This window comes from Alternaria alternata (genome assembly GCF_001642055.1).
Source record: "Alternaria alternata strain SRC1lrK2f unplaced genomic scaffold CC77scaffold_10, whole genome shotgun sequence".
Lineage (NCBI taxonomy): Eukaryota > Fungi > Ascomycota > Dothideomycetes > Pleosporales > Pleosporaceae > Alternaria > Alternaria alternata.
Genome location: NW_017306199.1, coordinates 438,073 through 458,040, shown reverse-complemented (window position 1 = coordinate 458,040; position 19,968 = coordinate 438,073). Strand labels below are relative to the sequence as shown.

Sequence of the window (19,968 nt, the reverse complement as noted above, 5' to 3'; positions counted from 1 at the left end):
TGTGTCGACGGCGGGACGCGCCGTTGGGTCAACTGCTGTGCGTAGGGCCTGAACATGAGATGGGATATGCAAAAAGAATGTCAAAAACATACAACAGCGGGGATTCGCTAGTGGTCACCCACCTAACTACTAATCCGCCGGTACACTGCTTGTATATGGCTGAGCGGACGGGAAGCCTAATTTTCAGTGTCCTATGGTCGTATGTGAAGGGGATAGTGGTTGTTGGAATACATAAAGCCAGCAAAATCTGGAGTCGTCCATAGGTCCTTGGTTGGCTGGCGGCGAACTGTTACATCAGACAAACAACTACAAGAGTGACGCTCAAGCAGGTGATTGAGAGTATTCTGAAGAGTTGTTGAGGTAAATGGGTAGAGCGTGTAGCGCACTCTAGAGGTCCTCATGGTAGACTCAGCCAAGGTGAATTAGAGAAGCCGCTCGTGGAAGTGATGTGTGCTCCTCTCCAACAAGCCTTCCTTTATACTGTCGTCCTCGGTCTTGCGCCCTAACAGGAGCGCATTCGCGTGTTAATCTCTGACATCAATGGAGGGTCTGAGATCTGAGGGCATGGCAGGGCAATCCACTTATTGCAACCATGGGACGGCATGAGCATATGTCACACTCCCAAACTCCGTCCTTTACGTGTAATCTAAAAATATTCAGCCACCACGACCTTATTCTCATCCTGTCATCCTAAAATCTTATCAGCAGAGCAGAATATACCAACCGTGGGAACACACTTCTATTGCGATACAATACATTGTGATTCAACAGCGTTGTGCCTGCATCTTATCACCAGCACATCGACCAAATCAATAAAATATACCAACCGTGCGAATTACCACGACACCACCACCCACAATGTCAACCATCATCATCAAAGCCAACCAGCCTGTAATCATCCTTCCTAACACCCACTACCTTGTTACCTCAGAGTTCTCCATCTCTCCCCTCCACGCAAAAGCTCTCTCCAACATCTACTCCTCCATCACCACCGACCTCTTTACCCCCCGCGACCCCGAATGGACAACAAGTCCCCTATCGCCGTCAATCTGCGCAGAACGCGGTAAGCGGCACTACCGCTGCACAAACGTCCCACGCTATCGAAGCTCAAGGGAAGTCAATATGGGCGCGCATTACACCACCGATCCCAGAGGCCTACTTCCAGGCGAGCGACTGCAGAGCAGTACGCAGGAAGAAATGTGGATACACAAAAGTTCCAGTTTATATCCTCGGTCTGGTGATTTGTTACTCGAAGGTAGAACTAAACACGCCAGAGCCGCTTCACCCTCCTTCTCCTCACGATCCGTCCAAAAGGAACCGATCCTAAAAGGCGGTCTCGTACAAGAGATTAGCCTGATCTTCTACGATACCAAAGTGATGAAAGATGACTTCCCAGCGCCTTTTTGCGACCTACCGGATCACAGGTTTGTGCAGTGGGTTGTGAGGAATATGGAGTTGTTGGGTGTGGGGGCTTGGGAGGCGGAGTGTGAGGCGATGGATGTATTGTGGAGGACCCAGGAGAAGAGGACAAAGAAGATGCTCAGGAAGGAAATGGAGAAGAAAAAGAATGTAGAGAACGATACTGTAGAAGAAGATGGGCAGAGGGCTAGTGTCATAGAGAATGAGTACAAGGACACACATGAGATTGTGGAGATGAGGTTGAGGTTGAATGCGATTCAGATGAGGAGAATAGAGAAGCGAAAGAGGAAGATGAATGTGTTTTGGGTGTGGAGAAGCGTAAAGAAATACTATGAGGAAGTAAGGTCAGTGGAGGAACTCAATCTGCATACCACGGAATGTCGTGTCAAGAGATGGCATCTGGCGCGGATCAAGAGGTGCTTTCGTCGGAAGTAACTACGCTATCATAGTCCAACATCAGCTTAACCAACATGCTCCTACATGACCTTGGGCTGACTCTCCGCCAACTTAATCTTCCCCGCCTCATCGTAAACAATCTCCCTAATCTTCACACATCGAAGATGGTTGACCCCCTTACTCAGACTCGAATCATGGTAGAACAAATACCACTTGCCCTTGAACTCCGCGATACTATGATGCGTCGTCCATCCAATGACGGGCTCTAGGATCCTGCCTCCGTAGGTAAACGGGCCCAACGGACTATCACCCGTCGCATAACACAAGAAATGCGTATCACCAGTAGAATACGAAAAGTAGTATTTCCCATTATACTTGTGCATCCACGCGGCTTCGAAGAACCGTCTGTCGTGGTCGGCAGCTTGAATGGGGTTTCCAGATTCATCCAGAATAACGACGTCTTGGACGTCGGTGGTGAAGGAAGTCATGTCGTCTGACAGCTTGGCTACTTTTGCGCAGAGGGCATTGCCAGATTGCGCTTCCATGGTTTCGTAGTCCTCGCGGATGAATTTCCCAGTCTTCCAGCATTGTAATTGGCCGCCCCAGATGCCGCCAAAGTACAGGTACGCAGAGCCGTCTTCGTCGACGAAAGACGCGGGGTCGATGCTGAAGCTGCCTTTTATGGGCTCGGCTTCTGGCTTGAATGGTCCTTCGGGTTTGTCGCCGGTGGCCACACCAACGCGGAAGATACCCTCCTTGTCGCGGGCCGGGAAGAAGAGGTAGTATTTCCCGTTCTTGCTGGCGGCATCAGGGGCCCAGAGTTGTTTTTGGACCCAGGGTATGTCATCTTGCTTCAGGGCTACGCCGTGATCTGTGACTGGGCCACCTACTTCATCCATGCTGAAGACGTGGTAATCGTTCATGTCATATTGGTCGCCGTTGTCGTTATCCTTGATGTCTGTCTCACGATCGTGCGAGGGGTAGACATACAGCTTGCCATTGAAGACGTGGGCCGATGGGTCGGCGGTGAAAACGTGTGTGACGATGGGTTCTTTGTCCGCCATGATGTGAAGTATTCAGTTGTTTGTATCTGGAACGACAACTGGAAAAGGCAGCAGTGTACTATGATTATATGTAGGCTTCCCCATGGGTTCTTATGTATGGAGGGGTATTCAGCCCCACGATGCACCAGGCTCTCTACATTTACCCGGCGGGACGGCTATCCTACAGCCAAGCACTTTGCAGTTGGATCCAAGAGGGTCATCCCACTTAGTATTGCTCAATGGCGGTACAATCTTGTCCGCGAAGGATGAAGAGAATGATGGAAGTTCGGCGTGGTGTTTAGCCGTCAATTCTTCCGCTGGACAAGCGCGTTCATTTTGGTGCTAATCTGCCTCGGGTGTGCGGGCGTCATGCGCTGCAACCGCGGGAAGTTCGCGCAAGATGCAGCCCTGGAGATCTCGGGCTATGGTAAACTGTCGGAAGGGCGTGACGTGCAACATGGTACGCGAACGATGACTGTATCCAAAGCTTTCATTCAGTAGTATACATATTACAAGCGTTATCTATATTCCAAGATCCCCAGAAGAATATTCCTGCGCAACCGTGAAGACATTCAACGACTTCAAGTGGGTATTTTATGCTCGGCCCGAAAACGCCATCATTACTACACAAGGACATGATACTTCTTCTTTCTTGCCAGCAACGGCTTCGGCTTCTTCGCACTTCTCGCCATCAACACCTCAATACTATCATCACCACCATCCAAATTGGGTGGTGGGCTGCTATAAGCGGAAGTCCTCAGCGCACTTGAGATCCTCATACCGAGAACAGAGCTAGACGTACGCCTCCGTGGCGATGCCGCATGCGTAGAAGCCACTGACCGGGTCTCTTTGATCGTAAACCCCGTTATCTCTTCGACCATGTTCTGAACGACGTCGCGGCGTATGTCTTCTCCTTGACAGAAGCTCTTGCTAAATCGATGTCAGCACACCCGCAGACTGGATTCAAGCAATTGAAACGACAAAGCTCAGGTCTGCAGGGTCTGGTACAGCTTCATAGTCTTGTTCCGCACATCCTCACACTGTTGCAGCGCAATAATGTGGCGTTCCTGTGCAAGCTTCCATGTCTCCATGACACTCTCGTCTTCCTCCATCTTAGCCAGATAACTTGCGAATCCAAGCTTCTTCGTTGTCTCGCCGCGGTTGTGGATAAAATTATCGTCTAGGTCCTCCATCTCATTGCTTCGCGAGGCAAAGTGGCCAGTAAGGATCTTGCAGTAGTTTCGGTATGCTTTGACGTAGGTGCGCATGCGGTCGAAATAGGAATTTGCAGAGTCCAAATCTACCTTGGCTGGTGGGGCAGGTGCATAAGGTATTTCGGGATACTTGAGGTTCTTTGCAGCGTTGGCTTTGACGGGATGTGAGTTGGAAGCCTGGGATGGGAATGGGATTGCGTCTACAAGGGAGCCCATGCCAGAGAGTCCGTTAGTTTGAGGCTGGACAACCGGATTTATCATGTCTGGACCGAGACTGTTCAGTCCTCCACCAGGCGGTTTTGCGGTAGAAGCGGAAGAAGGCGCAGTAGCAGAGCCATTTGGCATGGCACCTACACCCGATGTGTTCAGCTTCGGCGACGACGGCGCCGTGCGTGTGCCTTTCTTAGCTGGCTTTGCGTTTGATGGTGGCCCGGAGTCAATGTCCATAGCATCTACGTCGCCGTTGACTGGCTCTTCAACAAAGGCTTGGTGCTTGGATCGTGACGCATCGGTCGATTCCTGCGCCTTCGAAGCTCCATTCTGTTGCACAGATGCCTTTCGTGCAGCTTTCGGCCTTTTTGTAGCCTCTGACGGCCGACGGGGCGATGTCTCCTTCGCGTCGGTATATACCCAGTTCGGGTCTTTGAACGTCTCTTGCCAGTCTTGAGGACTGAACTTGGCAGTGTGTGGCGCCATCTTTGGCGGAGCGAAGTTGATGCCAGGCGGTGGCCCCGGAGGAGGTGGAGGTATCGGCTGCCCGAATGGCGAAACTGGAGGCGGCATTGGCCGTGTGCTGAACGGGTTTCGATCCGTTGCATTTCGTTGTGATCTACCGCGGGTTGGAGAGGCTCGGCCTTTCCCGTTGGCACCTTTTTGCATGTTAGGAGCAAAGTAACTATCACTGCCTTCGAACTTGCCATGCCAGTCCGAAGGCGAGAACTTCATATTGATGCTTTCTTCACTCCTGCTTTTGAAGCTGTTGGGTATGTTCCCCGCCGCGCCGTTGCTCTGCCGTTTTGGATCAGGGGTCGCGAAATTGCTCTCTGCCCAGGTTGGAGGAGGCGGTCTTGTATTCTGCGGCGGTGGAGGAGGAGGCGGGTCACGGTGTTTGCTCCTGCTGTTGATCATATCTGAATCTGAATCCGAATCTTCATCGCTAGAGTCCGGATATCCGTGGGCAAAAGGATTTGGCTTTGCGTTGGCTTTCTTGCCCTGTGTTCTGCGACCCGAGTCTGAGTATGCACCAGCGTCTGTAGAATGGCTTGCTCTATTCGAATGAGTTGGTGAGTTCCGCACACTAGAGGACCTTCCGATTCCTTCAAACATGGAAGTGCGCTCGCCGGCTACATGAGAGTAGTATGGTGTGCGAACGCGGTTTGCTTCGGAGAATGGGGCATCGTCGGCTTGGCTGTCTTTTGAAGGAGTTGTAGACGTGGGTGGTGTTGGAGCCGGACGGGCATAGTTCCTATACGCTGACCGTGCCTGGCCTTCATCGACGCCTGGTGTTGAGGGGTCAAATCCTGTTTTGGAGGAAGGGACTCTTGTACTCTGACTGCGCCCGAAGGGGGTGCCGTTGGGATTGTTCTGCGGGTTGCTCTGCGAACTACTCTGAGCACTTGGGTTGTGTTGCCGAGGGTCCTCACCCCGCGGCTGCTTCATCTTCTGCCATGCTGTAAAGACATTGGCCCGAGCCTCGGCATCTCTTGCCTTTGCGTCCGGTCGTTGCGCCGTTGGTGGCGGGCGGAAGTTCCTGTTGGTGAATCTGTCCGCACCGTTGTTGTATGTGCTGTGGTGTTGTGGTTGCGGGCGTTGTGCTTGAGGCTGAGGCTGAGGTTTCGGAGGAGGAGCACGATAGTAGGTTCCCTGAGGGGCGGTAGTAGAGTATGCGTTCCGTGGGGGCGGCGGTGGTCTCGTTCTCGTTTGATTCGGTGTGTTGCCAGGAGCAGAGGTATTGCGATGTTTCCTTCTGTCGGAATCGTACTTTGCTCGCGAAGGTGCATCGCACAGTATCTCGTGGGCGGCCTGGATTTCTTGGAAGCGAATGACGAACTCGGCTTCGCGCCCAGGGTTTCGGTCTGGGTGGTACTGCAGCGCCAACGTCCGGAAGGCCTTGCGGATCTCGTTTTCGCTGGCGTTGGTGGGGACCTTTAGGTCGGCATAGTAGTTTCGCGAGGGATCGGCTTTGATGACCATGGCGGCGGTGTTTGCGGCGGGATTGGAGAGGTGAGGCAAGCAAGTTTTTGCACAGCGCGCCCGCCCTACTCTTGTAGGCAGCTGTAGTCGTCAAACAGCCTGGTGGGTGTCGCCCTTTCACTGCCTTGCTTGGTCGCAGGGCAGTGCTGCTCAGATGATGATGCTCGGTCGCGCGCGTGGACGTCGGGACATTGTGTATCGGAAGTGGAACAACAGTACGATGACAGCAAAAGTCTGGATACTCAGCTCGTCAGCCGCATGTCGTCAGTGTTGCAGAGAGGTGTGTGTACCCTTCGCGTCTATTGGAGCTTTGGCCGCTTGTTGCGCTGGCGTCCAGGTGCTGCATGTGTTATGGGTTGGGCTGTGTTTTGGCTCGAGAGGGGCCGCTTAGTTCTGATTACAGTCGGCCTTATCCCAGGCAACGCTTGCCACAGCCTGCTAGCAACACCCTAGCTGATCACCTTCTGGCCTCTCCAAGACTCTTTATATCGCACTTCTATTCTAGCATGCACGTTGAATGTCACAGTAGATATGGCGCACACAACTTGCTTTGGCATCACATCTGACGTCGATGGTGCAGCTGTCTTACCGGTACCGGTCAGCTACCCATGTGAAAGTCCATGTATCTTCTCTTGGCTACAACCAAGCAAGGCATACTCGCCAGATTTGAGCTTAGTGCCGTGTCTCTTTACGGAACAGTCTTTTCACATCCGGCATACAAACACCTCATCAATATACAGAACTTAAGTGTTGTCTTCGTAAAGATCATGAATCCATGGTATTGATTTTGAAAGTCCTGACAGCTTTTATGCCGCTCGGAAGCTATGCTATGTAGCCCAGGATACCCTATTCCATTCACGCCAGCCCATACGCTGAAAACAATCGACCAGACGTTGCACCAAGCACACCACATGCTCAATGCATTTAACGGTAGCGCCAGAGGGAGAGGGTGTTGTGCCTCTTCCAGGTCTTCCTCCTGCCGGCACTGGTGTTGTTGAACTTGTGTCCACGGCCGAGACCACGGCTCTTCTTGCCGGTGGCGGTGAGACCACGAGCCTCGCGGTGCTTGTGGACGGGCTTGACGATCCAGTTGATGCGAGGGTCGCGGCGGATGGCCTTGTGCTGGGGGTCGACGCAGATGACCTCGTAGTACTTGTAGGTGGAGTCCTGGTTGATCCAGTAGGAGTTGAGGACGCGGAGGTTGGCGCAGCGGCGGCCAATACGCTCCTCAGCGGTGGACTTGAGGGAGCGCTGGTACTTGAGCTGGTTGATACCCTGGTTGGTAGGCTTTCCTGTTCAGTTGTCAGTTTTTCGTTCCCCACATCAAATCGACTGCGTGCTGCGTACCGTAGGTGGCGCCCCTAGAAACCACATGTTAGCATTCTTCCCTTCTCTCAGATTGTGAAGCACCTACTTGGGAGCCTGCCTCTTGCGACCTCCACGGCGGACGCGGATGCGGTAGATAACGTAACCCTGCTTGGCCTTGTATCCGAGACGGCGGGCCTTGTCGGGGCGCGAGGGGCGGCTTGCGCGGTGGATGACCTTAAGTTGGCGAAGCTATCGATGCACTCTCAGCAAAGTTCAACGAGTACATCAATTGAGACTGAGTCTCAGGATGTTCATACCTCCCAGCACTGTCGCAATGTTAGCAGAGTTCTGTGTCCCAGCACAATTGTGGTAGAATACGTACGCGAACGCGCATCAAGAAGCGCATCATGTCCGACTGCTTCTTCTTCTGAAGTTCTTCGACATACTTGAGGGCACCCATCTTGACTGTTGGTTAGTAGATTGTCGACGCTGTCGTGCTTGAGGTTGCGAAAAGATTCGATATTGATTTCGGTTCTGTGGGCGGGTGGCCTGTGCTACACGCTAACTTGACGAGGCATCGCGCTAGACCGACATGAGTCGCTCACAGAATCGTATGGGCGACTCTCGGCAGAGCATGACACGGGCCTGAGAAGATGCGAACACGATAATTGAGATTGTGTGCACATTGTTTTCCAGCTACGAGCGAAGAGAAGAGGAGGACGAGAGCCATTGGGTCAAGGCCTGTACTTATCGTTGTACATGCTACGCCACTTGGGCCTAATGCGAATACCTGTGTCTGAGAGAAGTGCGCATTCATCTTGCCCGTCCACATACTACCTCGAACACTACAGCACAGCGTCACCTATGCCTAACATCCATCGCCCACGGGCAACCCCTTCACCATTCTCTTAACACCCCTCTCCGCATACCTTAAACTCTTCCTCAACTCGTAGTTAAGCTCAACCTCCTCTCCACCCTCCATCTCCACGTCCCCATCTTCATCCGCCTCCCCCAGTACAACATGCTCTACATCAGCACCCAGCACCTTCTTCACATTTCTCAATGCAACGCGAGCTCCCCTCCTGAGCTGCCGGTCCGTATCCTCGACATCATGCTTCCATGTGTCTGCCAGAGTTGCAGGCTGCTCGTTTCGTAATTTCGTAATCATGTCGTCTAGCCTTCGGTATTCGTTCACGAGGCTTGAGGACGCCGTCAGAATGGTGGTGACAGAGGCGTAGACTGCGTTTCCAGCGATACGAGTGCCTTTGAAGTTTGCTGTCTCATTTTTCACGGTTTGATTCGGGGTTCGCAGGGCTTCGAGGATTGTGGCTGCGAGTTCATCGCGGTGGCGTTGCTCTTGCTTCTTGCTATAACAGCTGTTAATGATTGAACCAAAGATGTAGTAGCTCCTGTAGATGTTCAAGGCTTTGTCTTACGCTTGGAGCTTCCGCTTTGCAATCAGTCCGTTAAGCTTCTTCTGGTCCTCCACTATCGTTGCGCGGAAGTGCTGCACATCTATGCCACTGTTCTTTGGCTTCTCGAGAACGCGACTGAGTGCGAGCACCTGCTGGCTTTTGGGCGCGGGAGACGTGGCACGTTGTCGTGCCATGGTTGAGATGAGTGAGGTGGGAGGAAGGAGCTGTTGATGCCTGTAGGTCTTCACACCATTTTCAAGCTTCAGACGAAAACCAATAATTAGCCCAGGAGGTCGTCGGGGAATGCGCAAACTACCAGACTATAAGTGTTCAGGCACAGCCTGGAGACCTTCAACAAATTTCCAGCCTTTGGAAGATTTGTGATAACTAGGCCAGGAGGTCCTTAAGGTTTCTGCCAACGGTAACATCACACTGATATCTAGGTCTGACAGATACCAACATATTCACTCATGAAAGAACACATTGGTGCCAAAGCATTCTGATTTCGCCATGTGGCATATATCCGACTAAACTACACGCATCATGGGGAATTTTTTGGGTAAGTGAAAGCAAGCAACCGTGGAATCATGAGATATGATGAAGAAGTGAAAAGAAAATAGCGCACAATGATCAAAAAAAAACCGAAAGAAAATCCCGAAACCTCTCTCATCTTAGAGTCCACCAAGATCTCCTAGTTACCGAATGACATGTTCTGCATGCCACTCAGCAAGGCAGGGTCAGTGCCAGTGGTAGGCCGACCTCCAGAAGTAGCAGTGTTGGCACCGTTGTAGGCGCCAGGGTTGCCATTACCGTGTCCACCTGATGTGCCGTAGTAGCCGCCAGGAGCACCTGAGGTGTATGAGGCGTTGCCATAGGCATTGGCGTAGCCCGCGCCAGAGGTGTACGAAGAGGGCTGCTGGACACCGAAAGACTGACCAGTGTTGGATGTGTAGTTACGGGAAGCAGCGTATCCCGCGGTGGTTGTAGCAGTCCCATAGCCTCCTCCATAGGACGAAGCGTAGGTCGATGGTGGATAGTAGCCTCCGCCTCCATAGTTCATGGGGCTGCCGCTCGCGGTGACGTTGGGGTAGTAGCCCGGATACATTTGCTGGCGACCCATCTGCTGTCCATGAGCCCATGTCTGCTGCATGTTGTAGGACGGCTGGGCGGGGTATGCAGGGATCTGGTGAGAAAATGCATGGAAGCCATCATCGTAGTTGCCATAGTTGCCATGGTTGCGAGCTTGACCTTGACCTGATGAACAGTCAGTGAAAACGATATCACAGCCAGGAGGCGAAGATGAACTTACCGTACTGCTGCACAGTGTGGTGTGTGTTGTTTCCAAAGCCTGGGCCAACAGAGGGAGGGGCGTTTTGATTGCTATTCTTGATGATGGCACCAGGTCCGATGGCCGAAGGGGGTGGAATTTGAGCACCGCCGGCAGGGTTGATAACGGATGCGGGATTGACAGCCGACATCCAGATGCGCACCTTGTACTGCTTGAATAGGTCGGTGACGAGCTCGTTGAAGTTGACGTACGACTCAGCGTAGTAGAAGTAAGTCAACTTGTGGTAATCACTGGATGTGTTAGTATGATGTTGATAAGAACATGGAAGTGATTGACTTACGCCTGATACTCAGCGTCGAGAATCTCCATAGGCAGCTTATGATCGGCAGCCTTCTGAGCTCCAAGGCGCTTGGCTTTGGCCTCTCCACCCTCCTTCTCACGAAGCGCAGAGATCTCGTGGGCCTGGGCAAGGCGCTTGATCATCTTGGGCTTGAACGGCTCAGGCTCACCCGAAGCAGTCACTGGAGTACGGCTCATGGGGTTGGGAAAGCCATTAGCACGCGCAAGCGCGCCCAACATACCAGAGTCGTTCTGAGTGCCGGCCAGGGAGTACTGCGAGAACATGACGAGCCAGCGGAAGTGCTCCTCGTTCGCCTCAGCCTTGAGCTTCTTAGCCTCCTCCATGGTCAAGTCGGCATGGGTGATCTGACCCAGATCGCATCCGCGGTCGCCCTCAGTAATGACAAGGTCTCCACGGCGGATCTCGAGACCGGTGTTATCGTAAAGGTAATAGATATCGGCACGCGAGCACTTGAAGGTGACAATGAACAAGCGGCGGGTGGGATTACCAATTCTCGGAGGAACGGCGTAGGGGTTGGCAGACATGGCGGGGTTGGGGACGACCGGGTCTGGGTGAGCTGCTGAGATGGCAGAGGAGTTGATGGCGCGCGATGCAGGGCCGTAGCCGGTGAAGTAGGCAGACGCGTCGAAGGGCTCGTCGTCCTTGTTGGGCGGGGTCTGGCGAGGCGACACGTACTCTTCTTCCTCTTCCTGGGTGTTGCTCAAGGTCGACAGAGGCATGGCGGAATTGTAGCTGCCGTAGTGAGCGAACGAGTGGCGACGGCCGAGGGGGTCCATCTCAGCAGGTGAGATGTTGCCTGTGGTCCACTGCGGCTTCTGAGGGCTGTCGACAATCTCGACTTCGTGATCGCGGGTCAGAACACCGACGTGCTCACTGAAGCGGCGAGTGAGGCCCGGGGCAGGACGGTTAATCGGAGGCTCAGCGTCATCGAGCTCTTCGATGGCATACTCCCCAGCGATGTTGTATGAGGTGTTGCGCAGACCGGCAGTAGTCTGGCGGCGTTGCTGTTGCATCTGCTTGACAGGAGAGCCAGTAGACGTAGCCCGGTTGCGAGCGCGTGCGTTCTCCATCGCGGCTTGTTTGAGTAAGGCTTGCTTCTGTTCACGTTCCCAGTAACCGGCAGGCAGACGAACTCCGTGCTCTGAGCCGTTCGACGACTCGATCTCGTCGGCTTCGTCTTCACGCAGCTGCGAGAGGCCGACAGCAGACTCACCAAGAAGGCTCGGCTTGGACGGGCGATGACGAAGATTGGCACTGGTGTTAGGATTGCGCGAGAAACGGCTGACAGGACTGTGCTCGATGTCACCTTGTCCTATGCTATAGGATTGGGATCGGACGGCCTTGCGGAAGGGGTTTTGTACTTGCTGGTTAAGAAGAAAACCAATGCCGTTGCCGTCGTCGCCTTCAATAGTTGTGGGGGAGGGAATGGGCTTGTTGTCGGTGGGGGGAAAAGCAGAGGTGGGGGAGGGAGCAATCTCGTTCTTCGAACGGTTGTTGACTAAGCCGCTGAAGCTCGGGGTATTCCAGGGGAATGATGAAGTGCTGGGCCGTGACTGCTGGGGAAGCTCGAGGGACGGCGTGGTTGGCTGCGAGCCGGCAAACGACACAGAAGGGAGCGAGAACTTCCGGTTTGGCTGTATATCCTGCAGCCAACCAGAGGAAGGACGACGAACTGCAAGGGGGTATGTACCAGGTGCATGTCGAACGGGCACTGCCACGTGCTCTCGGTCATCGTCGCTGGACGCCAAGACATCGCTATCAGGGGTTGGACGACGCAGTTGCAACTTCGACTTGTCGAGAGCCGAGCCGCCAACAGACAGACCGCCCTTGTATGTGTTGGAACTCATGATGAATGGTCTTCCTCAGATACATTAGCAACGTCCTTGAAGACATCAGAACAATTGGCAGACGAACCTTGAAGTCTAGAAGAAATAGAGATGGTCGATGAATAGGGGAGTGTCTTGATGCACACTACCTGCACACTGGAGATGTATGTGATGCACAGCGTAGATGCTTCTTCTTGTGACTAGGTGTGCAAGAAAATGTAACGTCTAGGCTGGCAGTGTGTCTATAAGTCTCCTTCACCTGTGAAGCGGAACGTGCCACATGTTAGCGATGACATATTTAGAAGAGGCGGTAAGGGGCGGGGTATTAAGGGTGAGGCAGGTAAAGGCAGAGGTAAAGGCAAATGGTAAAGATAGGCGGTAAAGTTGGTGAATGAGCGGGGTATCGCGATGGCATATACCCACTATGCAAACATGATGTTCGCCAGGCATGCACGGGAAGAAGGACATGATAGGACAGAGATACATACCTTGACGGTAGATATTGGAGATGTGAAGCGGATCAAATTCCAGGCGTGTATACTGCCGTTGGTCTACTCACAGCTGCCTCTCAAGGCAGTTTGACGTGGCACCTTCTGAGGGGCGATAGCTGAGGCGAAGGCTGGCAATTACGCTTTATGACGCTTCAAACGCGCTCCCTGATGTCGAATGACGTTCAGAGGCGAGCAGAAGTAGATGAAGAGCGGAATGAGGTTTGTAGGGAGAGATGATGGCAAAGATGGTGGGTGGAGGAAGCAGGAAATGGTGCCGGAGGCGGGGTTTTATCAGTCAGAACTGAGAGCGGACGGTCAGCTGGTTCTATTACCGCCTTGAGACACTGGAGGAAAGAACTGTCGGTGATGCTGAAGGCAGGAGCGCCGTGCACAGATGGCTTTAGAGATTACTGTCCGCCATCGTCGTCTTAGCAGGGAACACTAGGAATAGGGGAAATATGGGTAGATAGATGACAGAAAGAAGAAACCAGAAAGCTTCATTTGCTCCCAGTAGTACTCTTTGTAGAGACGTAGGAATGAACACATGCTGCTGTCCGACTGCTGAAGCTCAGGAGGACTCATCTGCTGCCTCCCCGCCCACATACACACCACCTGGACACCCATCAAGAATTCGATGCACGCAGCTCTGCCCCTCGAGATACTATGCAGAAACTCTTGTGAGGCAGATGCAGCGCTCATACATATTCAGAATGGTGTGCATTGCTGTGCGTGATGTCGCTGGCGTTGGCCTACTTCCCCACAACCTCAACTCCGCCAACGCCGGAACACATCTCGACATTCTCCACAACATCACCCAACCACCAGCAGTGCATTCACAAAGACAGCAGACGATGGGGACAGCTGCAGTAAGGACAAGAAGGAAAGTGACTCTGCTTACCTAGTTAACAGGACTTTGTCTAGAAGAATTACGCGACGCGGAGCTCGATGCTCAAAGCAGATCTATCGGGAGAAGAACAGTATACCCTACTCGACATCGTCAGTCTTATGGCATTGCACGCAGGTACACTACATTGCAGAGCCTGATGTAGGCCGCAAACCTGATGCGGCGGCCAACGAGGGCGACGACAGCATTCGGGTGGCGCGAGACGCTGGGAGAAGGGCCACTTACCTGGTAGGTTCTATCCCACAATGACTCTATTCAAATAAACGATTCGGAAGATAACTGGCACAGACTGTAAGCATCAAGCACTGCGACACCATGTTCGCGCGGGCACGCCCGTCACAGATCGGCCGTGCGGCGGAGACATACCTCAAAATGTCGCAAACCAAGCGCCAAACTCTTGAACCAGTCTATCCCTAGTCTTTCTTCTCGAAGATATCGAACACGAACACGATCCGCTATGGCATCAGTCGTCGCATGTAATCACACAAGCCTAGGATCGGCAAGAAGGCACCGGGTCCTTGGAGTGTGGGGAAGCGCCACGCTGCTAAACCCAAGGCTGTCCCGCAGATCAAGGACAAACTGTTAGGAGGATGGACGTGCGACTGCTAAAGCGAGCACATGTCGCCCTCTAACCCGGACGGCAGAGGATGAGAATATAATGAGGAGGACACCTTCTGCAGAGGCCAGACTGACAGCAGGAGAGTTTCGCCTTGGCGATCGTTCGAAACGTTGGGAGCAGACGCGGCAGACACTCTGTGTTCCGCGCGCCTTGTCAGATCAGGAGACGACTCCACCAGGCCAAGCGCGGCGAGCTTACGGCGATCTCAAGGAGTTCGAGAGGTGGCTGACAGGAAAATGGGATAAAGGCGGCGAAGCAAGATGCGCATTACAGAAAGACAGACGTAAGTCTGGAGACACGCAGACATGCAACGCCTTTGAGGCTTCTGCAGCTCATGGCTGGCCAAGGGTCAGGGGCTTCTGAAAGGTCGTTGCGCAGGAAATGCGGAGACGGCCAGACCAACTATGGCTAGCCGTATATGCTTCAGGCGAACTCCTGCAAATTGCTGCGCTGTTGGGGGGTAGCGAACCTCGCCGGATAGGGCCCGGCTGCTCGAACCATCTGTCTTGGTCAAACCTCTTGTAACCATCCTTTTCTCGACACAGCTTCATCGACTTTCATCAGAACTCATCCTTCTCTGCTAGCCCAATCGCTGATCGACGATGCGTTGGGCTGCATGTTCAGGGTTTCGTCGACGAACCCCTCATTTTCGCTGTCTGGACTCGGTTGGGCCCGTCGGAAGACATCCATTCCCATCTTTTCCAGTGCTTCATGCTTGCTGCACGCCATTCTGTTTCGCTTCAAGCGCCATCAATCACACTGCATCCCCGTCAGGCTATGGCGCCCCCGGGAAAGACTTAAGCAGCACTACTGGCGCCTTCAGCCCTAGAGTGTAACAAGTCACGCGCTCTCGACGACTACCATGACCTGGATACTAAGCTCTTTAGCTGCTTGACGCACCCGCGGCATGCCCCGCCCAACGCGATGATCTTGTGGGCACTCCTGGGCATCTCCTATTCGACGCCGCGCTTGGTATTCGTATAGCAAACGATGGCTACACAACGAGCGTTCCTGGAGCTAGCTGCGAACGACGTCGCAAAGACTCCTGAGTGGTTCGCGAGACGTTTCCCATCTGCAGATGACAGGGTATTACAGTATGTCTGGCTGGTGCTGGGCGCACGAGGCACGGCATGCTGTTGGACAGACTCCTCTTTCGGCTTCCCATATTAGCTGCGAAGCATCCTGCCAACCCCGCATTTTGCGCACAGCATTGGCGTTGTTCAGAACAGCCAAGCTCGGCGGGTACCTCCAGTCAACGATGCGCCCGCATGGCTGACTGTCGCCTGATGCTCTTCTCTGGACGGTTCCCTCTTCTTCGTTGGAAACTCAAATACTTGTTGATTCTGATGTGTCATAGTAAGATGGCGTTTCAGAACTTCATTGTAGCTTGAGGCACGTACACAGCATGCCTTTGCTGAGCAGCATAGCCGTTAAATAGATTTCTGGAAACCCTGTCGCAGCCGAAGTTGGTAAACCTCTCCTGGATATATTAGGTCCTCGGTCCGATGTGCAGGGCATCCGATTGTCGTTGAACGGCCGAACCAGCATCTCACGCCGATAACCCACATCCCGATCAAGGCAGCATGTACCCCGGCTTTAGACTTCCATGTGGTTGTGTAAACATGCCCGATGCTTACCTGTCAAAGACGTCTCATACAACGATGCGCAGGGTACGTGCAGGTATACCAAACTCCGCGTTATTGCCGCCGTTTCAGCCTGTCACATGAGACTACCTCGATCTCGAGAACGGTGTTCATAGTTGCACACCGTTGTGGCTCGATGTCTCGCAGGGATATCGTTCGCAGTTACGCGCGGGGTATCATCCGGTGTCTTTGACGAATCCTGGCGTCCTTATGTCTGACAACCATTCGCGGAGGTGACTATAGTATCCGCTTTGCCGCTACTTCCGGTATCACAAGATTTTTCCATCTTCCAGTCTTCGCGCTTGAACCTGAACGGAGTCACAGCTGAAGCTTTGGTTAAGCTTTGGATTATGGGGTCTGGTGACGACTCTCTGCCAGGCTTGTCGAAGTGGAAGTCATACCCAGCCACGGTAGCGAAGATGAAGATGTCTCCCAAACCGCTTGCTATATTCGTTGTGGAGTCTCGATAGTTTTGAACATGCTCTGCGTTGTCTGATCAGCCTTCCATGTGCATAAGCAACGCTTCTTGCGTGATCTCCTTCGCTTTGTTATGGTGTTCCGCTGTGTAGCAGAGAACGTATCACGGCCGCGACTACGGGAGGGCTTCCGGAGGAAGTCCGCAATATCGCCGACCTGGTAGCCCATCGTAATGCGAAGGGTTGTATTGGATGAAAGGTCGCTGCCCTATTGGTATTCGAGTCGTGCTCGCGTAGATGGCAAGCTGAGAGCCTGTTGTCTTCTGCTTCCCATCTCGATCGTATGGCGGAGAGGGAAGAGGGATCTTCTTCGGGAACGTTGACATGCTTGCGCTCTTTGTACAGCCCTTGCTTGTGCGAGAGTCCTCTAGGCCGCTGAATGTTCGCTGGCTTGGTGTTGCAAGTTTTATGGGCGCATGTTCAGGGCGTGATCGGTCAAGGTCAGAAAGAGCTTGCTGGGGACGAGAGGTAGAAACTTCAGGAGCTGTAGTCATCTACACTCAAGGAAGAGGACTACAGCCTTCTGATAACTTCGTCGTGGTTGCATTGGGGGTTGTGAGGCCCGTGTGGGTGGGGTGTTTCGAGACCATGGGTTGAAGCTCGAGGCAACATCTCGGGCATTGTGGCCCTTGCCCGAGGAAGGACCAAGACCAACATCACAACAACATCACGACATCACACGGGACTTAAGCGAAGGCATTCTAGGGGCTACAAAGCTCTTGCATGACCTCAACTTTACCTTCTATGCAGGGGCAGGAGGGGTAAGCTAGAGCGCCGTCTGTTTGATAGAGTTCCCTCTTCAGGATCCAAGGAAGCAAAGCTGGACAACATTGTGGTCACCCAGAAGGTGTGGCAACTAGCATCGCCATTCACGGAAGTAAATAGGCTGCTGTGAAGGTAATCTAAGAGCTCAATGCTTCTCAGATGCTCTCTGAAGCTACCTCCTTCCTTCTGGAATCTCTTCCTGGCTATCAATTTGCTTTGTCTCTTCTGAATTAGCCTGGTTCCGCCACCTTGACCCCCCTTCGGCTGTCCCCACAACGATTTCTGGCCCAAAATCACAGCTAGCCCTTCTTTCTTCACGACACCACCACAGCCGCCTTCAGCGAAAGAAGGTCTTGGAGCTGCAGAACCACTACTTCCTCTGTAACACCTGCTTTGTATCCTCTTCCTCTCTTGGTCGCCTTGAGTCTCTCTACAACCTCCGCTGCCGCGCCAGCCTCCCGAGTAACGATTTCCGGACCCTCCCACACCTCTACGACGGTAGTAGTCACGGCGCGTCAATAAAGAAGCTTTTTAGCTGCCTTACCGATCTTCCGAAGCCTCTATAGGTATATCCTACCCCTTGTTTGGAGACTGAGATCGGTACGAGCGGCTGTGGACAATGCCAGGGATCGCTGAAATTCGCGTGACAGTTATGAAAGGTAAATGTATGTCGAAAGACACCCCGACTCCAGGCGGTCCGTGGTGGAGACGATAGTGAACCTTGGCGTCTACCATCATACGGTAGCATTAGCTCTCTGTCAACAGCGACTGATTCGACTGCACCGACGAACGAGTCACAAGCTTGCATGTCTTCCGGATACCGATGACAAGCGGCTCGAGCGTAGATGAGAGGTAAGCAACATAACAGGTTTATCGCGACGGACTGTTTCCATAACAAAATGAGGAGCGTAGTCACAATTTGCCAAGATCGTCTCTAGCCAGGTGTATCGCGCTTATATGTGCTATTGATCAAGTGTAATATCCACCCGCCCGACATACTCCTCACCCAACGCAGCTGGACCGAGTTTCCGCCCTACTGCCTCCCACGTACTATACTCGAGATTCGACAAGAAGGCGGTACAAATGTAATGCACGCGCACAGTCATGTCAGTATTACAGATACTCGAAGACTTGACTTACTCGAGCGCTCGCTAGAAGCTACATTATATCACGCCACGTTTCTTCGCTTCATAATCTTCGCGCCTCTTCCATAAATTATAATAAGTCTAGCATATAGCTACGCCTGCACCGACACCAAACCACCTTTTCAAAACCTCTCGTTGGTATGAGGAGGTGTTGACGCGCCACGCCGCTGTCGAAGGAATGTCGAAGATCAATCAGTTCATGGTACCCTCTTGCTTTCGAAGCAGAGATGGGTAACTGAACGACCAGCCGTCAAAAGTCGCCTAGACTGAGACTCTTGTCTTTGCAATACAGATACCGGTTGGACATCAATACGTAGAGTAATCAATTATTTTTGCTTCGATTTATCGTCTCTCAAGTTGAACGTTGACGCAGACGTGCTCAACATTGAACAGCATTTATTCTACCAACCATGAGCAAGAGCGTTTAGTCGCTGCCTTTGTGAGACGTCACGAATGTGTAAATATGCGATCAGGGTCTGATACCAACGGTGCTATCGAAAGACCGAGTTACTCAGATAACACGTCCACCTCGTTTCAGGAAATCAGGGACCAAACGTCGGAGACCCTTGCCAGTGGTTCACAGGCTACGCAATGACATGCTTGTCACAATTAATGATTCACTACAAAATAGCTCACGATGCTCGTGCGAGGACGATTTGCAAACGTGGTCCATCCGCATCACAGCCAGTTCGGAGTTCGCACGGTGCGCAGCGATGACGATCACGTCGTCGATCCGGGGAGCTCGCACATGCAGATCCAAACCTCACCAAAACCAACTTCAGACCTCACACTCGTGTCGTTAATGCAAACTTTGGTGCTGTCAACGGTCTGGACACAACTGCAGATGTCATAGCACTATCTCTTACGTAGAAGACTGCAGTAGCCTCCTCGGAGAAAAGTTTAGGGTGACGGTGCGGTCATGCGAGCGAAGCGCCTAGGGTCGTCAGCGTGGTTGATAGCGCTGACGGGTTATCCCTGCGAAGGCTTGCATCATCACTGTTGTTGCGCAGCAACGAAGTACACAGCCGCGTAACGATATATAATCATGTACTGTGTATATAATATTCAAAACTCACAGAAACACTATCTGCATTACAGCCTGGACAACATCCAACAATTCAAATTCCATCATAAAGTCAATTTGTGATCGGCGCTAATAGCAAGGTAAGTACCGATAGTTCCGGCGTGGAAGGGACGATTGGACCCTCATACGTCACTGCCAGTTGCCCAGGGTCCTATGACGCTGCGACAGGACGACCCGCTTCCTCCCGCCCACTGCTATAATTCTCCAGCCCCAGCCCAACCTCCAAGCAGCAGATCATTCATCCACGATTTCTCGCTTCAGCCACCCGACTCATTCATCTCCACAGAGACCCTGACGCTTTGCTAGAAACGACAAACTATAGTTTGTTCGCAGCAACACAACACTCAACACCCACATCTTCATATATCCATCAACAAT

The 19,968-nt window shown here is 52.8% G+C and overlaps 6 protein-coding genes across 6 annotated transcripts; 1 reads left to right on the top strand and 5 right to left on the bottom strand.

Moving 5' to 3' along the window:
• Positions 1 to 858: 858 nt before the first annotated feature.
• On the top strand, positions 859 to 1,854 carry CC77DRAFT_1061247 (hypothetical protein; the record flags this gene model as incomplete). Its single annotated transcript, XM_018528409.1, has 1 exon — positions 859 to 1,854. One exon carries the CDS (start codon positions 859 to 861, stop codon positions 1,852 to 1,854), a length of 996 nt encoding a protein of 331 aa, XP_018386093.1.
• On the bottom strand, positions 1,820 to 3,152 carry CC77DRAFT_1020343 (Arabinanase/levansucrase/invertase). Its single transcript, XM_018525027.1, has one exon. The coding sequence runs from the start codon at positions 2,877 to 2,879 to the stop codon at positions 1,896 to 1,898; it is 984 nt and encodes a 327-aa protein (XP_018386092.1). The 5' UTR covers positions 2,880 to 3,152; the 3' UTR covers positions 1,820 to 1,895.
• A 692-nt stretch (positions 3,153 to 3,844) lies between these two features.
• Positions 3,845 to 6,265, bottom strand: CC77DRAFT_935117 (hypothetical protein; the record flags this gene model as incomplete). The annotated part of the gene is made up of 1 exon (XM_018534420.1): positions 3,845 to 6,265. One exon carries the CDS (start codon positions 6,263 to 6,265, stop codon positions 3,845 to 3,847), a length of 2,421 nt encoding a protein of 806 aa, XP_018386091.1.
• A 924-nt stretch (positions 6,266 to 7,189) lies between these two features.
• On the bottom strand, positions 7,190 to 8,033 carry CC77DRAFT_935791 (60S ribosomal protein L15; the record flags this gene model as incomplete). The annotated part of the gene is made up of 4 exons (XM_018534460.1): positions 7,190 to 7,557; positions 7,613 to 7,626; positions 7,680 to 7,822; positions 7,956 to 8,033. 4 exons carry the CDS (start codon positions 8,031 to 8,033, stop codon positions 7,190 to 7,192), a joined length of 603 nt encoding a protein of 200 aa, XP_018386090.1.
• Positions 8,034 to 8,219: 186 nt separating this feature from the next.
• CC77DRAFT_1094704 (hypothetical protein) lies at positions 8,220 to 9,248 on the bottom strand. Its single transcript, XM_018529754.1, has 2 exons — positions 9,010 to 9,248; positions 8,220 to 8,940 (listed from the first exon to the last, which is right to left on the bottom strand). Exons 1-2 carry the CDS (start codon positions 9,180 to 9,182, stop codon positions 8,442 to 8,444), a joined length of 672 nt encoding a protein of 223 aa, XP_018386089.1. The 5' UTR covers positions 9,183 to 9,248; the 3' UTR covers positions 8,220 to 8,441.
• A 384-nt stretch (positions 9,249 to 9,632) lies between these two features.
• CC77DRAFT_74173 (hypothetical protein) lies at positions 9,633 to 12,627 on the bottom strand. The gene is made up of 4 exons (XM_018533011.1): positions 12,548 to 12,627; positions 10,617 to 12,494; positions 10,298 to 10,566; positions 9,633 to 10,242 (listed from the first exon to the last, which is right to left on the bottom strand). Exons 2-4 carry the CDS (start codon positions 12,482 to 12,484, stop codon positions 9,680 to 9,682), a joined length of 2,700 nt encoding a protein of 899 aa, XP_018386088.1. The 5' UTR covers positions 12,485 to 12,494; positions 12,548 to 12,627; the 3' UTR covers positions 9,633 to 9,679.
• Between the last annotated feature and the right edge of the window lie 7,341 nt (positions 12,628 to 19,968).

What these genes read in the sequence shown, in the direction of transcription:
- CC77DRAFT_1020343 (XM_018525027.1), bottom strand. Translation starts at nt 2,879, where the DNA reads ATGGCGGACAAAGAACCCATCGTCACACACGTTTTCACCGCCGACCCA.
- CC77DRAFT_1094704 (XM_018529754.1), bottom strand. Translation starts at nt 9,182, where the DNA reads ATGGCACGACAACGTGCCACGTCTCCCGCGCCCAAAAGCCAGCAGGTG. An exon ending in GCAAAGCGGAAGCTCCAAGC is followed by an intron (nt 8,941 to 9,009) that starts GTAAGACAAAGC and finishes CAGCTGTTATAG; the next exon opens with CAAGAAGCAAGAGCAACGCC.
- CC77DRAFT_74173 (XM_018533011.1), bottom strand. Translation starts at nt 12,484, where the DNA reads ATGAGTTCCAACACATACAAGGGCGGTCTGTCTGTTGGCGGCTCGGCT. An exon ending in CTCGACGCTGAGTATCAGGC is followed by an intron (nt 10,567 to 10,616) that starts GTAAGTCAATCA and finishes TAACACATCCAG; the next exon opens with TGATTACCACAAGTTGACTT. An exon ending in CCACACTGTGCAGCAGTACG is followed by an intron (nt 10,243 to 10,297) that starts GTAAGTTCATCT and finishes ACTGTTCATCAG; the next exon opens with GTCAAGGTCAAGCTCGCAAC.